We start from the raw sequence: 21,693 nt of genomic DNA, 5'->3' as shown, positions 1-21,693 counted from the left end.
AAGGACAAAAGATGAAAAGATTTAATATTTATATCATGAACAAGATATTGGACTATAGCAATGATGGGAGTTAAGTACTAGTGGCATAAGTTCCAATCCGAGATGGAGATCAAGTGGATTGATGTAGCTTAGGTACCAATCGAGAATCATCAATCATTGAAATGGTTGTTTACTCATACAAGTATTCTAAATATAATTAAGTCTCAAAGTGAGAGAAATATTGGTGATTGATAGGATTGGTAATTTTAATGTGGAATGGCATATGAGTGTCGACTTAAAAACTATCAAATGTATGCTTGGAATAAGCAATGGGGCAAATGTAAAATATCCTTGTGTTTATTACATGAAAGTATTGAGTTTTATTCCATGAAAATGTATGCTGAATATGGCTTTTGCATGCTGGCCAAATAGGCCCTTGTACATGTGATTATTGTTTAACTTCGACAATGACACCCCTATGGGGGTTTTGTGAGAGAGAGAGATGACAAGTGCAAAAGATCATCATTATGTTGTACTAAAATCTTCAAATATTTAACTAGTACAAATTTTAAGTCAACAAAATCTGTTACAAATGCAGAAAATACCTTGCAGTGTGCACTTGAGAAAAAATAGGCAAACCCCAAGACTAAACACCAGCCTCTGGCCTTTTCCAGTTTAGGAAATACGCCCTCCCCTTGAAATCACAGAGGCCTTAATATGTCCAGAATACAGAGCACGGCTGTACCATGCATCTAGATGGATTAAATGGGGATTATATTGTAGAGCTCAAGGGATGCCTGATGGCTTTTTACATGAAAGTCTTACAAGCCTCCATATGCAGCGGTGTTGCTATGCCCTCAATATCCATGGATGAAGTTCTCTCTCTGTCTGACCACTGTCAAATAAATATCTGAAACAGCCAGCAGCAGTAATCCCAGTGGGTATTGTAAGGCAGGTAGCTGTTAAAGAAATGCCAGCTCGTCACTCTCTTGGACCCAGGATGGGAAGCCAATTTATATGACAGTTGAATGCAAGCAAGCCCCATGGTTATGTTAATGTTTCTGTGAAAAATGACTTGCTTACAGCCGGCAGCAGTAATCCCAGTGGGTATTGTAAGGCGGGTAGCTGTTAAAGAATTGCCAGCTCGTCACCCTCTCGGAGCCAGGATGCAAGGCCAATTTGTATGACAGTTGAATGTAAGTAAGAAGGCTCCCATGGTTATGTTGATGTTGCTGTAAAAAATGACTTGCTGGGCAAGTAACTGTATCACTGATAAATTGAAGCTCCACCTGACAATATACCTTTCTGCCGTCAACAAATTTGCATCAAATTTACAATAATAAAAAAATCTCGAGAATATGATGAGAGATGCTGACAGCCCAATCCTTCAACTTTTCGGTATACTAGGGAATTGCCAGGATGTGGCAGGCAGTATTCATCTCATCCCTTCTTTCCACCAGCCAATATGCGAGAAATTTGAAGACCTCTGCTGAAGGCCTGGTTAAACAGCAAGCGCGATTGGAATTCTGAGACAAATGGAAACCATGCCAAAACTGCCACAGGGGCGAACAGGAGAAGCCCCATGAGATATTCATAGCCCCGCGCGAGCGCCCTCACAGAGTCCCAAAGACCAGACACAACTACTAACGGTCTGCATGCTTGTGCAACCTGAAAGACACCAAAGTTACACAAAAAGTTGATTTCAAGGACACTCCAACAGATATTGAAATGAAGTGTATGTAGGTGACCTTGAGAACTCCCCATCCAGTTGGAAGAAACGCTAGTGCACATGTGAATAAATCACTAGCAGTTAAGCCCAGAACCAAAAATAGGCATACAAGAATGACAATTAAGGCCAGAAAAAGGGCTGCCTCTAGAAGCCTGAAAAGAAGCTGAAAATCTGCATCAAACTGCTGCCTTCCAATAGAAATCCCCTGCCATGTTGATTAATTGTTAAAGAGAACTCGTGGAGGATCATTAACGTCAAGAATGAAAAATATACTTGCCATTATTTATATTATAAGAACACAAGATTAGATTTTACCTTCAAGAGTAAAAGTAATGTGGCTATTACTAACCATGACAAACCATAGATCTGTTCACAGAGAGCACAAAGTTGCTGAAGTGAGTAAACACTGACCAGCACGATAACCACGACTGACAAATCCACTTCATTACATACCTCTATCTGCATGTTCCCCTTGACCGCATCAAGATGGTATATGAGCCCATACTGATACAAGAAAAATCGCAATGACAAAACTATCTCTGCCAGGCGTCCTGAAACTGTGGTGTGTCTCAAGTGCTCCTGCTCCTCAATCCACCATGACTCCCAGCTCTTTGATGCAGATACACCAACACCACCACTACTCTTCATCCACTGCTTCCAGTCATCCCAATCGTCCACAATTTTTTGCCAATCAAATCCAGAGGGATTGAACAGAAATGGACCAAACAGCCATGATGCTACAAGAAACCACATTGAAAAGGTCACTAGGATATAGGGAACAATGCCCTTGCTTGCACTTCCATATCTTTCATAAATTATAAGAAGCACCATCAATTCCAACCCCTTTGTAAAGTGACTGCGTGAATACAAACGGTAATTCTCAGCAAATTTCTCATGCCTAACCACGAAACCCCGTCCTGTAGCACGATACTTGGCTCCACCATGTAGAATGGTCCTACCAAAATAGTGGATTTTGGTTCCCAAAGAGAATGTGAAAAAGACAGAGGCCTGCTGCAGTTGCATGATGATGAAGTCACTGACTGCATTCCAAAATCCTTTTTCTAGTCCTCTCTCCATCACCATAGGAAGTGCCATAAGCACACCTAGCTGCACAAGTGATTGGGAGGCCAAGGCAGCTTCCAAAGGTACGTTCTTCTTCAGATCAGCTTGCTCAACAAGAGATTTCTCAAGACCACTAAGGGTTAGGTAAAGCCGTCCATATAAGAAAGCATATACAGTAAAGACAACCAGCTGCATAATAAAACGTAAAGTGTGGTGAGATTAAGTTCATAGTGCAATGTAGCCTATCTACACTGATGTAGGCTAGCACTTCTTACAAACATCAAATGATAAGAGGTACTTAAGTTAGATTCAAAGTGAAAACAAGTATACAATTGGATACCTTGGTTTAGTATGTATCTCCTTTACCCTTGAGCATCAGGATGAAGCTGAGAAAGGAAGTGCTTATCTTGGAGGAGGTCTTCACGTTTGGTTGTATGATGGGGGAGTCGTTTCCCTTTCTAAAACTACCAGTTCAGTTACAAAGAAGAGGCTTCGTGGCATCAGAATGGTCAGAGACATGAAGGAGAGCATTACAGGAGGTTGTTCCCCTAGAGTAGAGTGTGAATACAGATGACTGTCAGACAGATTGGGTTCTTCACTAGAGGAGACATTCTCCTCGCAGTGGTTGCTACCACCAAGAGAGAGTTTACCTTTTAGTACATGAGAACGATAGACTCAAAATAGAGGATTTGGATTAGTCAGAGTTTACATGATGCTCTTGGCAAAGGATTGGGGTTGTGGCTTGTGATAGGATATGGCATTTAGAACCAAACCTTGTGACATGCATAATGGATGGTTAGAGGTATTGGGTGTATAGGAGGCCTCTTTAGAGGTTAAAATGGGACCCTAGGGAGTGGGATTGGAGAGATACATTTGTAGAGGCACCCAAGGATGTCCCCTTCTTTGGATACACCTTTGCATTGAAAAAAAGGATACAGATGAGCAGCATAAGAGTGGAACTAGCAAAACGACTAAGCAATATGGCACAGGGCATCACACAACCTTGTCGAATTCTGAAGGGGATTGGAGGACAGCTGAAACCAGCCTTCCTTCTCAGATAGGTGGTAAAACTTGATCAAGCACTTGATTACAACAATTAAAAACTGAGCATAAATTGAAATGCACAATTACCTTAACAATCTTGGACAATAGACTCCCGGTTGGCCCCAAAATTGGCACCCCTCTTGGTATTTGTTTAACTTTGATTGCTAATGGATAGTGTACAAGTTGAGATTCCACAATCTCCTTTGTTGATCCAAAAGCCCCTTGCTATACATACAATCAGCAAGCAATTTGGGCTAATTGTCCCTTGATTATCACTCGAGACTTGCACAAATGGAACCACCAACTGGCCAAATTCAAACCCAATTTACAGTGGATGGGTTGGCATTTGAAATCCCTGTCAAACAAATTTTGGGTGCTGATTTTAGTGTGTGATGCCTTCTCCTATTGGCATGGGTCCCAAGGTGGCTGTCAAACCCTAATTCCTGCAGAAATTTAGGGTTTTCACTTGAAATCCTCCTGTTGTCCACCAAATCTAGATGAGATCTACTGAGAATGGCTAAGAGATGCTGTGATCTTTTTAGAAATTATTGGAAAACATGAGAAAAAGCCAAGATGAAAGAAAGAATTGATTTGTGAAAAAACTCTAAAATATTTTTCCTACTTGCTCCAGTCTACATTTAATGTAGTCAACTATTGCCATGCACCTCCAAAATGCTGTCAGCTGATCAGCAATGCTGTTACCAGCCCTTGGAAGGTGTCTCCCTGTTGTCCCCTGCTTGTTGAGGCCCCCACATGGTTGTCTTTTGCAGCAAATTGTTGTTTTCTAATTAGAAAATGTACCAGCGGCTCACTCCCTCCCTCTCCCAGGCTGTAAACTAATTGAATGACTAAGATCCAACTCCCAAAAACATTCTCAGTTTGTACGGGCATTTTTGCCAAGTGGGAGCCTTCTAAACCCATTTTTCGGCATTATCCAACCATTTAATTAATTTTCAAAATTAAATAATCTTGAAAATTAATTTCAACCCTTCTCACCTTTCCCAAAATTAAATGTGCCCATCCATAATTAAATTGGCTAGGCCATTTGCAACTTGGAGTGGTCCCCAATCTTTGTTGCCCTTAGACTAGTATTAACTAATTAATTAATGCTAGTCCTTAGTGTCACCACTGACACTTATTGGCCAAACAACTGTCCTAGGGTCAAAACTGACACCAATTAACCCCCAAAGCCCAATTGGCATAACTTATCACAACTTTTACCTTTAACACCCACTACATCCTCGGGGTCCTTGGACTATTACCATGAAATAACTGCCATGTGCATCATATGCTAAACAACCTTGCATATTTGATTAATAACTTAATTAAATGTTATCGACAAGATTAAAGCATCTTAAAATTTCACGTCCCTGTGGCAACAGCTAGAAAGATCTCAAAGTTTTTGTGGTAAGTAGCACATACAAGCCTAAAGTTGGGACTCAATTATGGAAAAGATTTGGTCATCTATGTTAGATGTGGGAGATGGAGGAGATATACATGCTATATATGGATTACCCTAGAGCCCAAGAGGTATAGAAGAGAGCCCTTAGGATGGAGTTTCATAGCTCACCAAAGTCTATGACTCTGACATAGGGGATGGTTGCATATGCCATGGATAGAAATCTGGCTTGTGGATATGAGGATATAGAAGAATGTTGCGTCTACCTTATTTTTGGTTAGCCTCTGAGCAGGATTACAATGCCGTACTTTTTAGAGTTAGTGTGGACTCCTGGGCACTCCAATAGATGGGAGTATCACCCTCGCTTCGACTTCTCGTCGCAGTCGACTGCCTGGCTTGACTGGCCGTGCCCGCCTAGCCCGTCTCTGCCTGGCCCATCTTTGCCTGGCCCGTTTGCTGCCTGGCTTGACTGGCCGCTTGCGTGGCCTGTATCTGTCTGCCACCTGGCCTGACTAGCTGCTTGTGCCCGGCCCGTTTCCGCACCAGCAGCACTGCTTGATTGCATGCTCACCAACGCCTGCCTGCTCGATTGTCTGTGCTGTTTGACTACCTGCGCTGCCCCACTGTCTACCCGCGCCTATCCTGTTCGAGATTGCCGGACTGTGCTCGTACCTCTCCTATCAAGCCCTGTCCTCTATGTCAACGAGCATTGACCTGCTTTGGCAGTTCCGCCCTCTGCCTCTCATGCACGAAAGGCCTCCCTAGTCGACCTGCTCCAGTGCCTCCATCCTATCCTAAACCCCCCCCTCCCCCCTCCCCCCCCCCCCCCCCCCCCCCCCCCCCCTCCAAACACCCAAGATCCCCTAGCTCCCATGCTCCCCCCCCCTCTCATGGATCGCCAATTCTGGGACTTAAGGCAGCCATGTTTGCTCATGATGAGAATGCCATTCGGGATGTAGAGATTTGGCACAAGCGGATTGGACATGCCAATGTACAAAAGCTGAAATCTATACAGTAGAAGGAAGTAGTACTTGGATTACCTAAATTCAAGTATAATGACTTTGGTCATGTATGTCCTGCATGTCAGTTTGGGAAGCAGGCACGGTTTCTTTTCATGAAACATGTAAAAAACAGCACTAGGCCTTTACAGTTGGTGCACTCTGATGTCTGGGGTCCTTCACATAATGCTTATTTTGGAGGTGCACAGTATTATGTCTCATTTATTGATGATTTCAGCAGGTACACTTGGCTTTATGTTTTGAAGCATAAAGATGATGTGTTTGATGCATTCAAAGACTTCAAGAAGCATGCTGAAAATGAGTTGGGCTGTTACATACCTTGTTTGAGATCAGATGGAGGAGGTGAATATGTCTCTAACTACTTTGACAGGTATCTTGCTAAATATGGGATCAGAAGAGAGCTCACATGTAGCTATACACCGCAGCAAAACAGTGTTGCAGAGAGGAGAAACAGAGTCCTGATGGAATCAGCTAGAGCTATGCTGAATGAGAAATGTCTGCCAAATGGTTATTGGGCTGAAGTAGTGATGACTGCTGTCTATGTGCTGAATCGAACCCCTACAGCAGGGATTCATGATGTCACTCCATATGAGAGGCTGTATGGTCATAAACCTGATATTTCGCACTTGAAGGTATTTGGCAGCATTGCATATGTGCATATATCGGATGAAAAGAGGAAGAAATTGGATCCTAAGGCAGTGAAGAGTGTGTTTATGGGATATGCACAAGAACGGAAAGCTTATAAGTGTTATGTACCTTCTACGCATGAAACACTCATAAGCAGAGATGTGGTATTTGATGAGTTAGCATCTTGGTATGGGAATCCTGTTGCAGTGCCTACTGATGGCTCACCTAGTATGAGTCATGCTGAAAAAACTCCTGCAGAGAGTACTTCCATGAGTGGTCAAACAGGTGATGTATCATCTACAGTGAGTCCTTGGACAGGACGATTGCGCAGTCACACTACTGCATCCACTGACACGGATATGTTAGTGAGGGGGAGAACTGATTAGGGAAAAGAAAAGGTTTTTGAAGATGTAACAGGTCCACTCATTGCACGTTATAATTCATCTAGCAGTGATAGCTTAGACAGTGAATTGGGGATTCCGTCTGTTATGACGTCAGGTGCTAGGTAAAGTTGTTATGTGCCGCCTCATGAGAGGCAAGCTCACAGTGAGCCACAGCTCAGGAGATCAGAGAGGGTCAGACGACCTGTTGATATACTTACACTGGATATTCAGCCCATCATTATGCTTATATGACAAAAGTAACAGGTTTTAGAGAACCAAGTAAGTTTGATGAGGCAGTTGCAAATGAGGATTGGCGTGCTGCTATGGATGAGGAATATTTAGCTTTGGCTGAAAATGGCACATGGGATTTGGTACAGTTGCCTGAGGGCAAAACACCTATTGGCTGCAAGTGGGTGTATAAGGTAAAATGTAAATCAGATGGATCATTGGAAAGATACAAGGCCACGCTGGTTGCAAAAGGGTATGCGCAGCAGTATGGTCTTGATTATGAGGAGACTTTCAGCCCTGTAGCAAAGATGGCTACAGTTAGAACTGTGATTGCTTTGGCAGTAGCTAGAGGTTGGAAACTATGGCAAATGGACGTAAAGAATGCCTTTCTGAATGGAGAGTTATAGGAAGAAGTTTACATGGAACAGCCTGAAGGCTATGTGCATCCAAAATTTCCAGCACATGTATGCCGGCTGAAAAAGGCATTATATGGGCTGAAACAGACACCCAGAGCATGGAATGCTCGCATCAGCAGTTATTTGCAGCAACATGGTTTCCGATTGGGTGATGCTGATCATAGTTTGTTTGTGAAGAAGACAGATCGTGGCTATGTATTTCTAGTGGTCTATGTTGATGACTTAATCATTACAGGAGATGATGAAAGCGGGATTGCTGAAGTAAAGACATGTTTACAGGCTGAGTTTAAGGTCAAGGACCTAGGAGAGCTGAAATATTTTTTGGGGATTGAGGTTGTCTCTACACCTCAAGGCATATGGCTGCTACAGAAGCAATATGCTCAGGACATGTTACAGAAATATGGTATGACTGATTGCAAGCCTATGGATACGCCTTTAGAGCAGAATGTCAAGCTGCAGATTGATGTTGGGATAGAGATTGAGAATGTTACCATGTACACACAGATGGTAGGCAGCTTGATCTATCTCACGATCACTAGACCTGACTTGAGTTATGCTGTGGGGCTGATCAGTCAGTTTATGCAGAAGCCTCGCAAACCACACTTGGATGCAGTCAGGAGAATTCTGAGATATGTAAAGAGTACCACAGATCATGGGCTGTTTTATGCATATGGGAAACCCCTTGACTTGATGGGGTATACTGATGCTGACTGGGCTGGTTGCACATATGACAGGAGGTCAACTAGTGGTGATGCATTTGGATTGGGTAGTAGCATGATCAGTTGGCAAAGTAAGAAACAGCCTACAGTTGCACTGTCCAGTACGGAAGCGGAGTATCGTGTTGCAGCCTTAGCGGCATGTGAAGCTATGTGGTTACAGAAATTGTTGAATGACTTGGGAGTACACTTAGACAGCAAAGTCAGGTTGTACTGTGACAATTTGAGCAGTGTCATGTTAGCAAGCAATCCTGTTTATCATGCAAGATCGAAACACATTGAGGTTCACTACCATTTCATCAGGAAAATGGTTTTAGCAGATCAGATTGACTTGGAGCATGTGAAGACTGAAGACCAGGTAGCAGATATCTTTACCAAATCACTTGGTAAAGATAAGTTCATTCACTTTAGACAGCTACTTGGAGTGATGCAGATGACTTGAGTTTTGTTTTTGAGCTTGAGGGGGAGTGTTAGAAGTCAAGCTCAATAGGTACGTCTTTATGTGTGACCGACATCTGTGACAGCTAGGTGTGTGCTGTCTCCATGTGACTACATTGAATAAGTTGAGTTTGTGTTAGTAGGTGACCTGACTAGAGTTAGTCAGTCTAGTCAACACTAAGACTAGGTTACTTTACATTGTATTGTGTGCTTCTCAGTTAGTGTGGAATAATGAAGAAAGCTATGGAAACCTAAAGGTTCATGGAGATTGAGTTTCCCTGTCTCTCTCTCTCTCATCTTTGAACAGGAGAAGGCCTATGATAGGGTTGACTGGGAGTTCTTAGAGGACACCATGGCGAGGTTGGATTTTCCCTAGACATCGATCTTCGGGGTTTCGGCACTTCACAGATCGGCTACTAGCAGGGTTCTCATTGGTGGGGCAGGAGGGGGGAGGAGTTTCGGCTAGAGAGATCTGTCCGGCACGGCTGCCCTCTTGCCCCATATTTGTTCCTACTCTTTACAGAGGCGATGTCCTATTTCCTCCGCTCATGAGTGAGCGGGCTATGGGGCCTGCGACTTCCGGTGAGGGAGGAGACTGAGCTGCTAGACTCAAAGTATGTAGATGATACTGCTCTTTATGTAGAGGATGATGAGCTGATGCTGGAGAGAGTGAGATTAGCTCTAGAGGTATTTTGCACTGCAGTTGGAGAAAAAATCAACTGGCGAAAGTTGGTTGGTTTTCTTATAGATTTGGACTCGAGTAAGGAGTGGAGTATCCACCTGGGGTTCAGATGGGTGAGCAGCAGGGGATAGGCAGTCCGATATCTAGGGTTCCAGGTGGAGCTTGACATCACTCTTGTCCAACAGTTTCTTCTAGTTCTCGACTCTATTACGCGGAAGTTGACCTACTAGAGCACTGTCCGCCTTTCTTTAGCGGGCCGAGCCCTAGTGGTCAACCACGTCCTCCTAGCAACGGCTTGGTACGTCACCTCTTGTTGGTGTTTCTCCTCGTCTTGTGTGGTTGAGCTTTGCTGCCTAGTGCGGAATTTTCTTTGGGTTGGCTCAAACAGTTCCAAGGACTCTTGGGCCAAGGTGGCATGGGCGACCATCATCCAACATCGGTTTGAGGGAGGGCTTGGGATCATTGACCCAAAGTTCCAGAGCTTGGCCCTTTTGGGCAAGCTAGTGGTCTGTGGTCTCACACCATGCGGTGAGCAGACCTAGAAGGTCCTTTTGCAAGAGGGTCTCCAGGAGTGTAGACTGGCGGGGGTTGGAGGCCATCCTTGAGATGGATCTTCACGATCGCCCAGATCATGCCACCCAGAACTTCCTTCCTCCACAGTTTACTTCGAGTGTGGCAGGGCCTTAGCAAGGCCCTACTTCAGAGGCCCTCAGGATGCCAGGAGGAAAGAGACCGCCAGCCGGTGGTCTGAAATCCCCAGGTCAGAGATCGGGACGGGATACAGATAGATGAGCGATCCCATATCTAGTGGGTTGGCTAGGAGGCTGGCCTTGCTCGTACTATCAGGACGTGGAGGGAGGTGTATAGGATGGCGGATCAGGAGGTGTTGCAGCGGGCATCAAGATGTCAACGAGGAGCTGAGTTGAGGAGGAGGGAGATTGACTTAGCAATCCCTCAGGATTGGCTAGATCCCCTAATTCGAGAGCCGGTCGAGCCCGGGGAGGTGTGGGTTGCTAGATTCTCACTTGCAAGTATCCCCTTACAGGTGTAGGTAGAGTGGGTGGTGCTACCTGCGGGACTTTCTTTGTTGAGAAATATACAATTATACTCATGTGACAGCCTCTTTGAATGGAGCAATAGGGCAAGACACAAGAAGTTTGCTAGAAAGGATGCCTGACATACAGGATGCCTGAATCCCATAAGCACGGTGGAGAAAAAGAGAACCATTATGAGCCTATAAAGTAATGTACCTTCTTATCATTCAATGATGGAATACAACTGTACTTTGTCCTTTCAGTCATAGTCAGTGTCATACTCAAGATTGTGTTTATGAGTCCAAGCTTCCATCTTGAAACCTAATTCACTTGAGTAACAGTTAGTCTCTTTAGCCTATGTCATCATGAACATTCTCTTTGTGTTCCATCTGCTATAGCAATGCTCTAGATCCACGTGCTTCTCAACATGGTATCAGAGCCCAGTCGGGCATGGCATTGCTTCTTCAACCCTAGCATCTCTTTTGGGGAAACATTCTTGAACCCCTGCGCTCTTTCCTGGCACATTATAGTGGGACATTGGCCTCTCAGCTGCTCAGCATTGCGCAAATTTAAAGACACTGCCAAATCTCCGCCTGATTCTGTCTGTACAGTCGTTCTCTCTCCACGCAATGTGATTTCCGCTGAGACCATAGCGTTTTGGAAGGTCTACACCTAAGCTCTCTCCCGCTCAGCGGGTTTTTAAAATGGCTACCTTTGTGCACTGCAATGAGTGAAAAATCAGGCCCTTGTCTTGAAACCCTAAAGGGCAGCCATAGCCAAGTTTCTTCAAGCTCATAAAACACTTCAATTTCACCTACTAGAGTTCCTGCCACTCTAACCTTAGTTTCCAGCAAACATTTAGGATCAAACCAGCAAGGAGGGGACTTAAGTTACAAGACAAGCATCAAAGAATCATCATCAAGCTTGAAATCTAGTTTTTCATAGCTAGAATCTCTTGATACTAACCTAGTACTTTTTGACACTTCTGTTTTTTAGCACATTCAAGATCATCTCGGTTGCTGGTTATTCTCAGTCAATTGAAGCTGACTTCCTATCATGGAATACTAAGCATGAAGAATTTTAAACAGATGCTTCTCATGAAGAGTAACATGACTCATGCTACTCATCTATACTACATGGAAGAATTGTTTGTTTCACTTGCAGGAATGAATAGACTTACTTGTTCTAAAGTGCAAACAATGATCTTATTTGAAGATTTTACAGACATTCCAGCTACCTTGGTCATTATGCAAAAACCGAAGATTGTGACCTCTTTGCTTGAGGGGGACATGGACATGAAGACTGATACAAAGACTGATGCAAGCAAAGCAAGCAAAGTCCACGGACAAGCAGACCAGGAGGACCTAGAAGAAGAGGACCAAAAGGGCAAAGTGAAGAACAAGTACAAGATCAAAAAGAGCAAGCTGGACTACATCGACAAGAAGACTTGCAATGAATTGAAGATCTACTATGTCTACCATGACATATCTAATGAAGAAAATCACAAGGGCTTGTTGGTCCTTGTCTCTACTTTTCACTAGAACTTTGTATTGAATGTACTTGCCATTAATGCTCCTGACATATGCCTTGTAAAACTCCTCATGTAAGCCTATGCATAACAACCTCTACGCACTTAGTGAGACCTTGTAACAGCCCTTGGATGTTAGCCTTGTTTTTTGGTACCCACACTTAGCCTTTTCTACGACAGCCTCTGGTGTTTACCATGTTTGTGGCATATCCACACTTAGCAAGGTTCTACTCATGGCAACCTTTGTACACTTAGTGCCTTTTTCACGGTTGTGATTGAGGAGGGGTGTTGAGAAATATGCAATCACACCCATGTGACAGTCTCTTTGTATGGAGCAATAGGGCAAGACACAAGCAGTTTGCTAGAAAGGATGCCTGAAATACAAGATGCCTGAATCCCACAAGCACAGTGGAGAAAAAGGGAACCATTATGAGCCTATAAAGTAATGTACCTTCTTATCATTCAATGATGGAATACAACTGTACTTTGTCCTTTCAGTCATAGTCAGTGTCATACTCAAGATTGTGTTTATGAGTCCAATCTTCCATCTTGGAATCTAATTCATTTGAGTAACAGTTGTTCTCTTCAGTCTATGTCATCATGCATATTCTCTTTGTGTTCCATCTGCCATAGCCATGCTCTAGATCCACGTGTTTCTCAACATTCTTTACCGTGCAGGATGGGGGGCGTCTGGCTCTTGACAGAGGACAACAAGATGAGGAGATTGCTATCCTTTCCTCAAGGAGATTTCATGTGGTTGGACTCCAGGGGAAGACCTGGCGATTGGACCCTTATGTGCCCTGGGAGGAGTCTCGAAAGTGGCAGCTTTGGATATGGGAGAGCATGCCACTTGATGAGTTGAAATGGGATCTTGGAGAGTGGCTATGACTGGACATTGCGGTCGCCAAGAAGCCTCTGAGATTCTTGGAGTGCACAACCAGGATTGGTAGACATGTACCAATGTAGGAAGACATGGATTGGGCGCCTTCGCGCAGCAAATACTGGGTGGAGCATAGCATCACGGATGCCGTCCGACGGACATTCTGGCGTCGCCTGTGGGACAGCTGGAGGCCGAGGAGGGTGTCGTATTTCCTTTGGCTTTTGGCACATGGGGGTTTGGTTGTTGGGAGTTGGTTGGCCTAGATGCAGTAGGATGGAGGTTGTAAGCGATGTCCACGGCAGCATTTGGAAACTCCAAAGCATTGCCTTTGGTCTTGTGAGGCGGCACAACTCATGTGGAGAGGAGCTTGCCGTATTGTCCGCCGTGTGGTACCTAGCCTGGGATGTATCTCATGGGGGGACTTTTTGCTGGCAGGCAGCCAGCTAGGGCCGTCACCTTTTGTATGAGGCCGAGATGTAGGACATGATTTTTCTCATCGAGGCTGGGTCTTGTGCAATGGTCGGCTTGGAGGCTTTACCCATCCACCAACTATTGGAGCCCACAGCAGAGCACTTAGAGGTATGCGAGATCATAGGAAGTCTTACAGGATGGCACATTTGGAAGGCACTCTGTCAGGTGGTTTTTGGCGGGGAGTGCCTTCAGTATATGCGACTTTGGCAGAGCTTTGGACCTCCATCATCCGCTCCCTCTGCGGCCGGTGGGACCAGGTGTGTAGGGTAAGTCTCGAGCCTGTTAGGAACTCTGTCTTCACTTTCTACGCACTTGGGGTGGCCATGACCTGTTCTTCATGATGCAGGTGGGCAGCCGCAAATGGCGATACACCCCCCCTCCATGGCTTCTTGCCCCCATCCCCCCCAGACCGCCTTGAGAGGCTTGTATACATGATGGATTTGTGATTTGGATCAGCTCCAGCTAGTCTGTTGAGCATGTGCACTTCGTTGTATTCAGCCTTCTGAGTAATATAATTAGCCACATTTTACTTGCAAAAGAAAAAAGGGATGTGATAATCACAAAGCTGGGTACAAGAGGGGAAGTGTTCCACCACATTGCTGAAGACTGCAGACTTCAAAAAATCCTCCATAGCTCATACTGAAGGTAGTTTTTTCTCCAACAGAAAAATGTGCGAGGTAGTTGACTTAGGAGAAACAGTGAGCTGTACCTGATTGATCAAGGAAATTGACCATCAACACTCAAGCGTGATGGCTACAAAATGAGGTAGTGACAGGAAAGGGGCACAGTTGAGGAGTAGAAATAAGGCAGCTCAGCAGATGGGTGAGAGGCAAGGAGGGAGGAGGAACCAGCAGCAAGGAAGAAGATGGGAGAAGGAAACGGAGGAAAGAGAAGGAGAAGGCAAAAAGTGAGGGGAAGGAGGAAGCAGTGAGGGAAAGAAAGAGGGTAGCATCGTGCAAATGTGGAGAGGAGGTGGCCATGTGAAGCATGCAGCTTGATGTTTAGAGAGAGGAGCAACACTCAGTTAAGGAAGATCTATGTGAGAGAGATTATGGTGAATGACAGATATGTAGAAAATCAAGTTAGCAAGCAGATATTGTCCAGGCCATATTGCCATTTTAATTACCACATGTGGAGACCTTAAAAACCCACGTATGCAGGTAGGATTGCTGGACCTCTCTGGCTCCAATGCAATCCTGTCTAGACCTTGTATGCTGGCAGATCTCCTTAATTGTCTATGCCTGTTAACAGTCTCTCTTACTCATAGGATTAACCTCAGCTTGTAAGGCTAGGGACAAAAAGGTCATACTTGCATTGTGCAGCATTTTTGCAGAATCTAAGATGATGTTTCCTGACATAAGCGGGAGTCCATTCAATCTCCAAACACCATCAACCAAGCATTGTACTCAATTCTCATAAAATCAGAGACGTTATCCTACTTCTGAGACATTTTAAATTAAAAATGAAACTCAAATCTCAGAGGGAAAACAAAGAGTATCTGGCATGTCTTGATTGATTTGTAGAAGCACTTTGATAAGTTTGTAAGTGTACTTTCAGGATCATAATATAGGCAAAGATGAACTTTGTGAAGTTGACATTCCTGAGGTTTCTAAGCATACCATTGAACTGAAATAGAAGCCCACTGTAGAGAAATAGAAAGTTAACATTCGAAAAAAGTCAAACTGGTGACCCAATCGATATATGTCTCTACTTAAAACTTGTTCCCCATTTCCATTGGCCACCTTAGCTTCAAACATTGAGATTTGATTTAATCCAACATCACGTCCCTTTCCAACTTGAATGTACTCGTGATGAGTAATATTTCCTTGTCGTAATATTGAGTTAAAACCTGGACACATTTAGGGATCAAAGTGAGGCAAACAAGTTCCAGCTGAACCAGCAACCATGCATGAGAATGCCGTGAAACATGCATTATGAAACTTGAACAAGTGATCCAATGGTTTCTTTAACTTAATATCAAGCAATAGTTGAGCAACTAGCAATAGCAAAACTTCTTAACTGGGCTTGATCCAGAAAAATAGAAGCTAACCAACCTGCAAATATGTCTTCACTCAAGTTGATAACTCGAGAAGCTTTGCTAATACCTCCCCGTGTTATGTGGAACAGTCTATCAAAAACATCGGGATGTCCATAATGAAATCGTGCCCTATGAAGATCACAAAATCGAGAAGCATCACACAAGGTACAGGGTTGGATCTTATTAATCTAAAAAAGAAAACGATCACTTCATAAATACTTACTTCAGAGGATCAGCCAAAACACGTTGTCCAATGGTTACAAAACTTGTCTCTTGCATGGACATAAACCATGCCAAAGATGAAACACTGGAAAACATCAAAAGACTCGGGCATTGATCTAAAAGCATGACATATAAAATTGCATACAAAACAAAAAAGGCAAAACACAACCAGCTTATACTCTCATAAGTAAAATATTACAGTGTAGCAGGCCACCAAAATGTACCTCCCAGTAAAAATGTGCTCCCGCAAACCCAATATTGTTGGCTCACGAACTCCATGATGCTTCCGAAGCTCCTCCAATAAATTTCGCATTTTTAATGCCTCCTCTAAATAGTTATCCTATACAATGCATATGAAAACTCCAATAATTCAGCATACATGAGTACGCCTGCATGCATCTTGTCCGACACCAAAAAATAGCAATGGAATCATATACCTAAGTTCTTGGATGCAGTGTTTTTTGAAAATCTCAATACCAAATGCAATGGACTGTGGGGGCTGGATAGGCGGTATATGGTGTATGCACAACAATACCACTCTTTCACTTGCAAAATCTGGATAGATCACTATCAGGTCACGCTCTGTTATATTTAAGCAGCCCTTATATATCAAAGATTGTTTTATATTAATAATTGATCAAATCAGCAACTCGTATATGTTTTAAGTTGCATGGTCAAAGGATTTGAATTTTACTTGGCATATATTATGGTAGTTTGTACTTGGCCTGAAGAAGACAGGAAGCTTTTTAATTTGGGCCAAAAGTCAATGCCAACAAACGGAAGAAATCAGCCAACAAGGCTGGTATATCACCAAGGGCAACATATACTTGCCAAACAGGTACATCAATTAAACTGAAGCATAATTATAAATTTCAGAAATGGAAAATCAAAGCTAGAAAGATGCCTTTGCTGGATAAGAGATTAATGGCTCAAAAACCACAGAGTACTTTTAAAAGCATGTAAGTTTTGAAGGTAGAGGCAATCCATCCATAGCGTGACTTGAAGCAATGGATTATATACTCAGACTAAGGATGCCTTTCATTATGAATGCAGACATCATTATGAAGATATGTTTTCTGGTCCTTCCATTTTCTTCTTGAGAGCTTTGATTTTTGCATGCTTTTCATGTGATTTTATATTTGTTAGCCTTGAAAAGCCCAAAGTCTGGAGCAGCTTTTAATGGACCAGAGCTGAAAGATCTTAGATTGCCCCATGTAAACAGAGTCCTGGGTTGGGATAGTCTTTAACATGCATGTTTAAGATGATGCCTTATTAATGCAATCAATCATGCTTGGCAACATCCACTACTTGAAGTAAGGAAAGTGGGTGTTATTAGATTCACACCCAAATATTGATCAAGTAAAGCTTTGGGTGTTATTGGAATGACTACCAAATATCAACCAAGTGAAAGCTTCCATGACTTAGTTACCAAGCATACTTATTTACAACCTTGCTGTCACCAAAATGTTGGCTCACAGAAAGGAAGATTTAACAAGGCTTGGATCCAAACCAGTTTAGCTTGGTTCCAAACAGACACATATCCAGAAAACTAAAAGGGCAAAGGTAAGATTTGTTAAATTTCCCTTGGTTAAAGTTGAATTCTCTTTCTAGGTGGTCTAGTTGTTTCTGAGTTAGAGGAAGTAAACAAGGGAGAGGAAAAGACGACCCAGGTGGAGGTACACATCATGATTTTCTCATCATACAAATTGATATGACCAAGACATTTGATACTGTGGTGTGAATTTTTCCCATCACGTTCATGATGAAACTGTGTGATTTGCTAGCTAAATCAGATGTAAGATGTCATAGGCAACATATGTCCTTTACAATCATATATTGCAAGAAGGCCCTTTGAATACTTAAAGCTGAGATGATGTACTTGCCCAAGCTGTGTGGGGCCTCAGTATATTGATTATCAACTATGATTTGCTATTAAGAAAGTTCACATTAAGGCTTGCTCAATACGAGTCTTGTGTGTCTTATTATGCAACTAAAGCATACGGGCATTGCAATATTACCAACTTGGATGCTGTGCTGGGCTATTTATAATGGGTTATCCAGGCTGCCCTTACTAAGGGATTCAGAATTGAAGAAGAGGTTTTGAGCCATTTTCCTGTAGTAGACCACCTTCAGGGAAATTCCATGTCAGTGGACAAATTACTAGAGTGCATAGTTTTGTTTTCAAAGAGAAGACATTTCCATTTCGTTTTTCAAAGAGAAAAATTCCCATAATGGCACCTTGGAGAAAATTCATATGAGGTAAAATTACAAATTACGAAGAAGGCCTCGTAAAGAGCAGCTGAGTACACCATAAATACAATGTTTGTGTGAACAACCAATCCAGTGAGCTATAGTGCCAAACCATATGAGGTGTTGAGCAATCCGAGTCATTAAGTGCATTAACAAACAATTTCGCTGCATTAATTCCCAATTTTGTGTCCATTTACAGCCCCAAAAATACTTTATTTGTATTATTTGGCACTTATTATGCATGGAGGGACAAGTACCCAAGGTGTCCATGTGCCACCCAAGAGAACCCAGGTGCCACCCTAGACAGTTGTGTCTCATGTGCCTATAAAAAGGACATTGGCATTGTTGTCTTCACACAGTCAGTCTCCTTCTTCACCGACTATTGATCACCTTCTCCTCTCCAACCTCTGGTAGATGCCACACAATAGTGGCTGCCTGCTGCCATCAGGAGCTGTTCAGCCGCCATCCAACTCAGCTGGAGCTGCTGCCCTGATCAGCTGGCTGTCACCCAACCCGCTGCCCTAACTGGAGGTTGCTGCCCACCTGTGTTTTCCTCTATTCAGCCTGAGGTTACCTCTTTGCTGTCATCATCCCCGCATTTGGTGCAGCCACAGCAGTCACCCTGCTGTCTATCATCATCATCATTGTCATTTACATGGAAGTGACCACTTTCCTAAACTGGCGACCTGACTTACAGGCTGGACAGACCTGAGTTGTGCAGCCCTAGCAGCTGCCCAGCTCCACATGTGTCTCATCAACCGTAATTGATACTACCATCTGACCCTACATTTGCTGGTTTTGGCCCTGATTCCACCAGCTACAGCTGCATTTTGGTCTACAAGAGACCACCATGTTGATCTTCTGGCCTAGGAGCGCAGTTAGACTGCTGCTTCATCTTCTTTCTCTCTGACAACTTTGGAGAACTGCATTTCACTTCTTGTACTGCTGTCCATCTTCTTCTGGTGTCTATGATGACATCCTAGTGCCCAGAGGACTGTGTTTTGCTTCATTTCATGTGACTTGAGGCAGTTTGGTGCAAGGTGGCCTAGTTGTTGCAAGCAATGTAGCTCCAACAATGCACACCAAAGGCTCTTGCTTTAACAGAACTTGGCTTCATATTTTTGATATGTTTTGTGATAGAAATTTCTCTTCTTGAGAAAGAGTGATATCAATGTTTCCTTGATTGCTTTGCCTGGTTCCACATGCAACTCTGCCCTATTTTCTTTGGACTTACTCACAAACTGCAGTTGGATGCACAAACTCTGTTGTGTTCCAGTTTCTACAAGAAAGATTATCCAAAAATTGCCAACTCTTTGAATAATGTATGCTCCTCTGTTTTGCACTGATTGACAAGGACTCTTGTGAATCTTTGATACCACATATATTGCTCTGGCTGCCTCCACATGCAACTGTGCCCTATTTGCTTTGGACTTGCTCAAAAACTGCAAGTTGCATGCACAAGCTCTGTTGCGTTCCAAGTTCTACAAGATAGATTATCCATAAACTGCTAGTTCTTTGAATAATGCATTAGTAGACTGGATGAACATCCGCTCTTCCTACATGGAAGCAATACAGGGGATTTTCAACTAATCAAATGATTGAACCCTGTTCTCCTCCATTTTGCACAGATTGACAAGTACTCTTGCGAAACTCTGATACCACATGCAATAGTGTCGGTTGGAGTGGTCTTTGGAAATTTTTACCAACTGTAAGTTTGGAGGAACATCCCTCACCTTGGGGGCTTTGTACACAAATTAAACATTTTTGGTGCATATGTGTGTTAATGCAAACAAGCAGATGCATGTGCATCAATAGTAGTCATTAGCATGAAGGCCTGCATTCTGGAATGAAACATCTGAAAGAAAAAAACAAACACAGATTCATGCAGAAGACAGGGTCTTGTAAACAATGAGTGAATCAGAGAGTTTGTCATTTTAATTATATGAAAACATATTCCATACATTAACTATTAGAATAAACGAATTTTCTAATACAGTATCACATGGATATGAGAGTGTCGGATTCATTACCTGGTTCATGTCTATGGCTTGCAGTGCCTCACCACGTGTAAATATAATAGCATGATTCTGATTTTCAGGTTTTCCTTCCCCCAATTTCATGGGACCTGGTAGCCTGATACGGTAAATTTCCTGGCATGTTTGTCAAACATTTAAAAAACTAAAAGCAATGCATAATCCCTTCCTCCTTCCTTCCATTCTCTCCACAACGCATAAACCCTCCATTCTCTTGAGTCTCCACTCAACAAGACTTACTCTCACCAGTTTCATTCCTCCCTCAGATATCTAAAAAAAGCTTCATGATTACTTCACAGTCTCATCACAGACAAAAGTTGAGACAGATAAAATCTGCAGGGGTACCCAATGACAGCTTCAAACATGCAAGAGCCATCCTCATGCTGCAAGAGGATTCATGAATAGGAAAACTTGAAATGAATCAATCAGACTCTCAAGGAAGTGACAAAGATTCAAAACAGCCCAAATGGTGTCCAAGTGCAGATGCATTAATTACACGAGGCAAATATAAGGAGCCAAGGCAAGCAAAAGCAGCTCCACAAGCCAGAAGATTTCACAAGAGTTCCAAAAATTTGAAGGGAAACTCGGGGAAGTTACTGTATGTATATTTTCTACATCACGTGCGTTCAAGGCCTATTTATAAATATCCTTATCTGTGAAATTTTCATGAATAAAACATAACCCTTTTCTATTCAATTTGTAAATAACCCCCTTATATTACACCCTTCTGTATGTAAAAAATGTATAAAAATAGTATTTTAAAATACCTTATTTTGAACTCACGTGATGCACACATATATTTTCATGAGTAACTTACCTGAGAAGGGAAACAAGTCGCTGAAATCTAATTCACGAATCCACAAAGGATGAGATTGACAAAAGATGCATTGATGTTGTCAAGTTAATGTTCGCAGAAGCAGACATCTAATAGAATATACTCCAAACATCAACCTTTTGAGAACTAAATGGGCTCCTGTTTGCTGCAGCTGTGGGGTTGGCCCAGCACAGTGTCAGCCCATACTCTCCTCTCCCTCTGAAGCCCTCTCCCATTCCTCCACCATTGTTATTTCTGCAATCTTCTCAGCCTCCCAATTAACCTCAATCCTCCACTTCCCATTCCTCTGCTCAATCCAGCCAACCTGATCACCACACCTCTTTTCTCCCACTTGCCCAGTCCCTATTCAGCTTCTTTTTCATCTCCCCAGCTTGACCATTTCCAGCTCCCACTCCCAGAGCTTTTGGATATCTATCAAGAATCCCAGCAATTTTCTCAACTCTTCACATTCACCAGCAGGATTGGAACAGCAGCAGAAGAGTTTACAACATCTCAAGTAACATGAGGCTAGCCTCAGCATCATAGGCACACCTCCTATTATACCCAGGTACTTCCATGTGATCTGTACTTTTCTCTGACCAAAACATTTCCTCTGATCTGTTTCTCCTGACTTAGACCTGTAAATTGGTGAGAGGACTTCCTAAAGTGTGAGATCTTTGGGGTCACCATACCTTCTTAAG

General features: G+C 43.1%; 1 protein-coding gene across 3 annotated transcripts in view; it reads right to left on the bottom strand.

Moving 5' to 3' along the window:
- Positions 1-504: 504 nt before the first annotated feature.
- LOC148028426 (callose synthase 5-like) overlaps positions 505-21,693 on the bottom strand; it is a 275,331-nt gene continuing 254,142 nt past the window's right edge. For all 3 annotated transcript variants that reach the window (XM_087690228.1, XM_087690230.1, XM_087690229.1), the window contains 9 exons: positions 20,176-20,295; positions 16,120-16,235; positions 15,897-15,980; positions 15,690-15,802; positions 15,255-15,484; positions 2,162-2,959; positions 2,024-2,074; positions 1,728-1,913; positions 505-1,647 (listed from right to left, as the gene is read on the bottom strand). In XM_087690228.1, coding sequence (XP_087546354.1) covers positions 1,420-1,647; positions 1,728-1,913; positions 2,024-2,074; positions 2,162-2,959; positions 15,255-15,484; positions 15,690-15,802; positions 15,897-15,980; positions 16,120-16,235; positions 20,176-20,295 — 1,926 coding nt within the window. In that variant the 3' untranslated portion in view covers positions 505-1,419. The remainder of the gene's footprint in view (positions 1,648-1,727; positions 1,914-2,023; positions 2,075-2,161; positions 2,960-15,254; positions 15,485-15,689; positions 15,803-15,896; positions 15,981-16,119; positions 16,236-20,175; positions 20,296-21,693) is intronic.

Source organism: Lygodium microphyllum, chromosome 12, assembly GCF_053477565.2.
Source record: "Lygodium microphyllum isolate KBCC chromosome 12, Lygodium_microphyllum_v1.1.10, whole genome shotgun sequence".
NCBI classification, from domain to species: domain Eukaryota; kingdom Viridiplantae; phylum Streptophyta; class Polypodiopsida; order Schizaeales; family Lygodiaceae; genus Lygodium; species Lygodium microphyllum.
The sequence above is the reverse complement of the archived record's forward strand: the minus strand, read 5'-3'. Positions and strand labels throughout refer to the sequence as shown.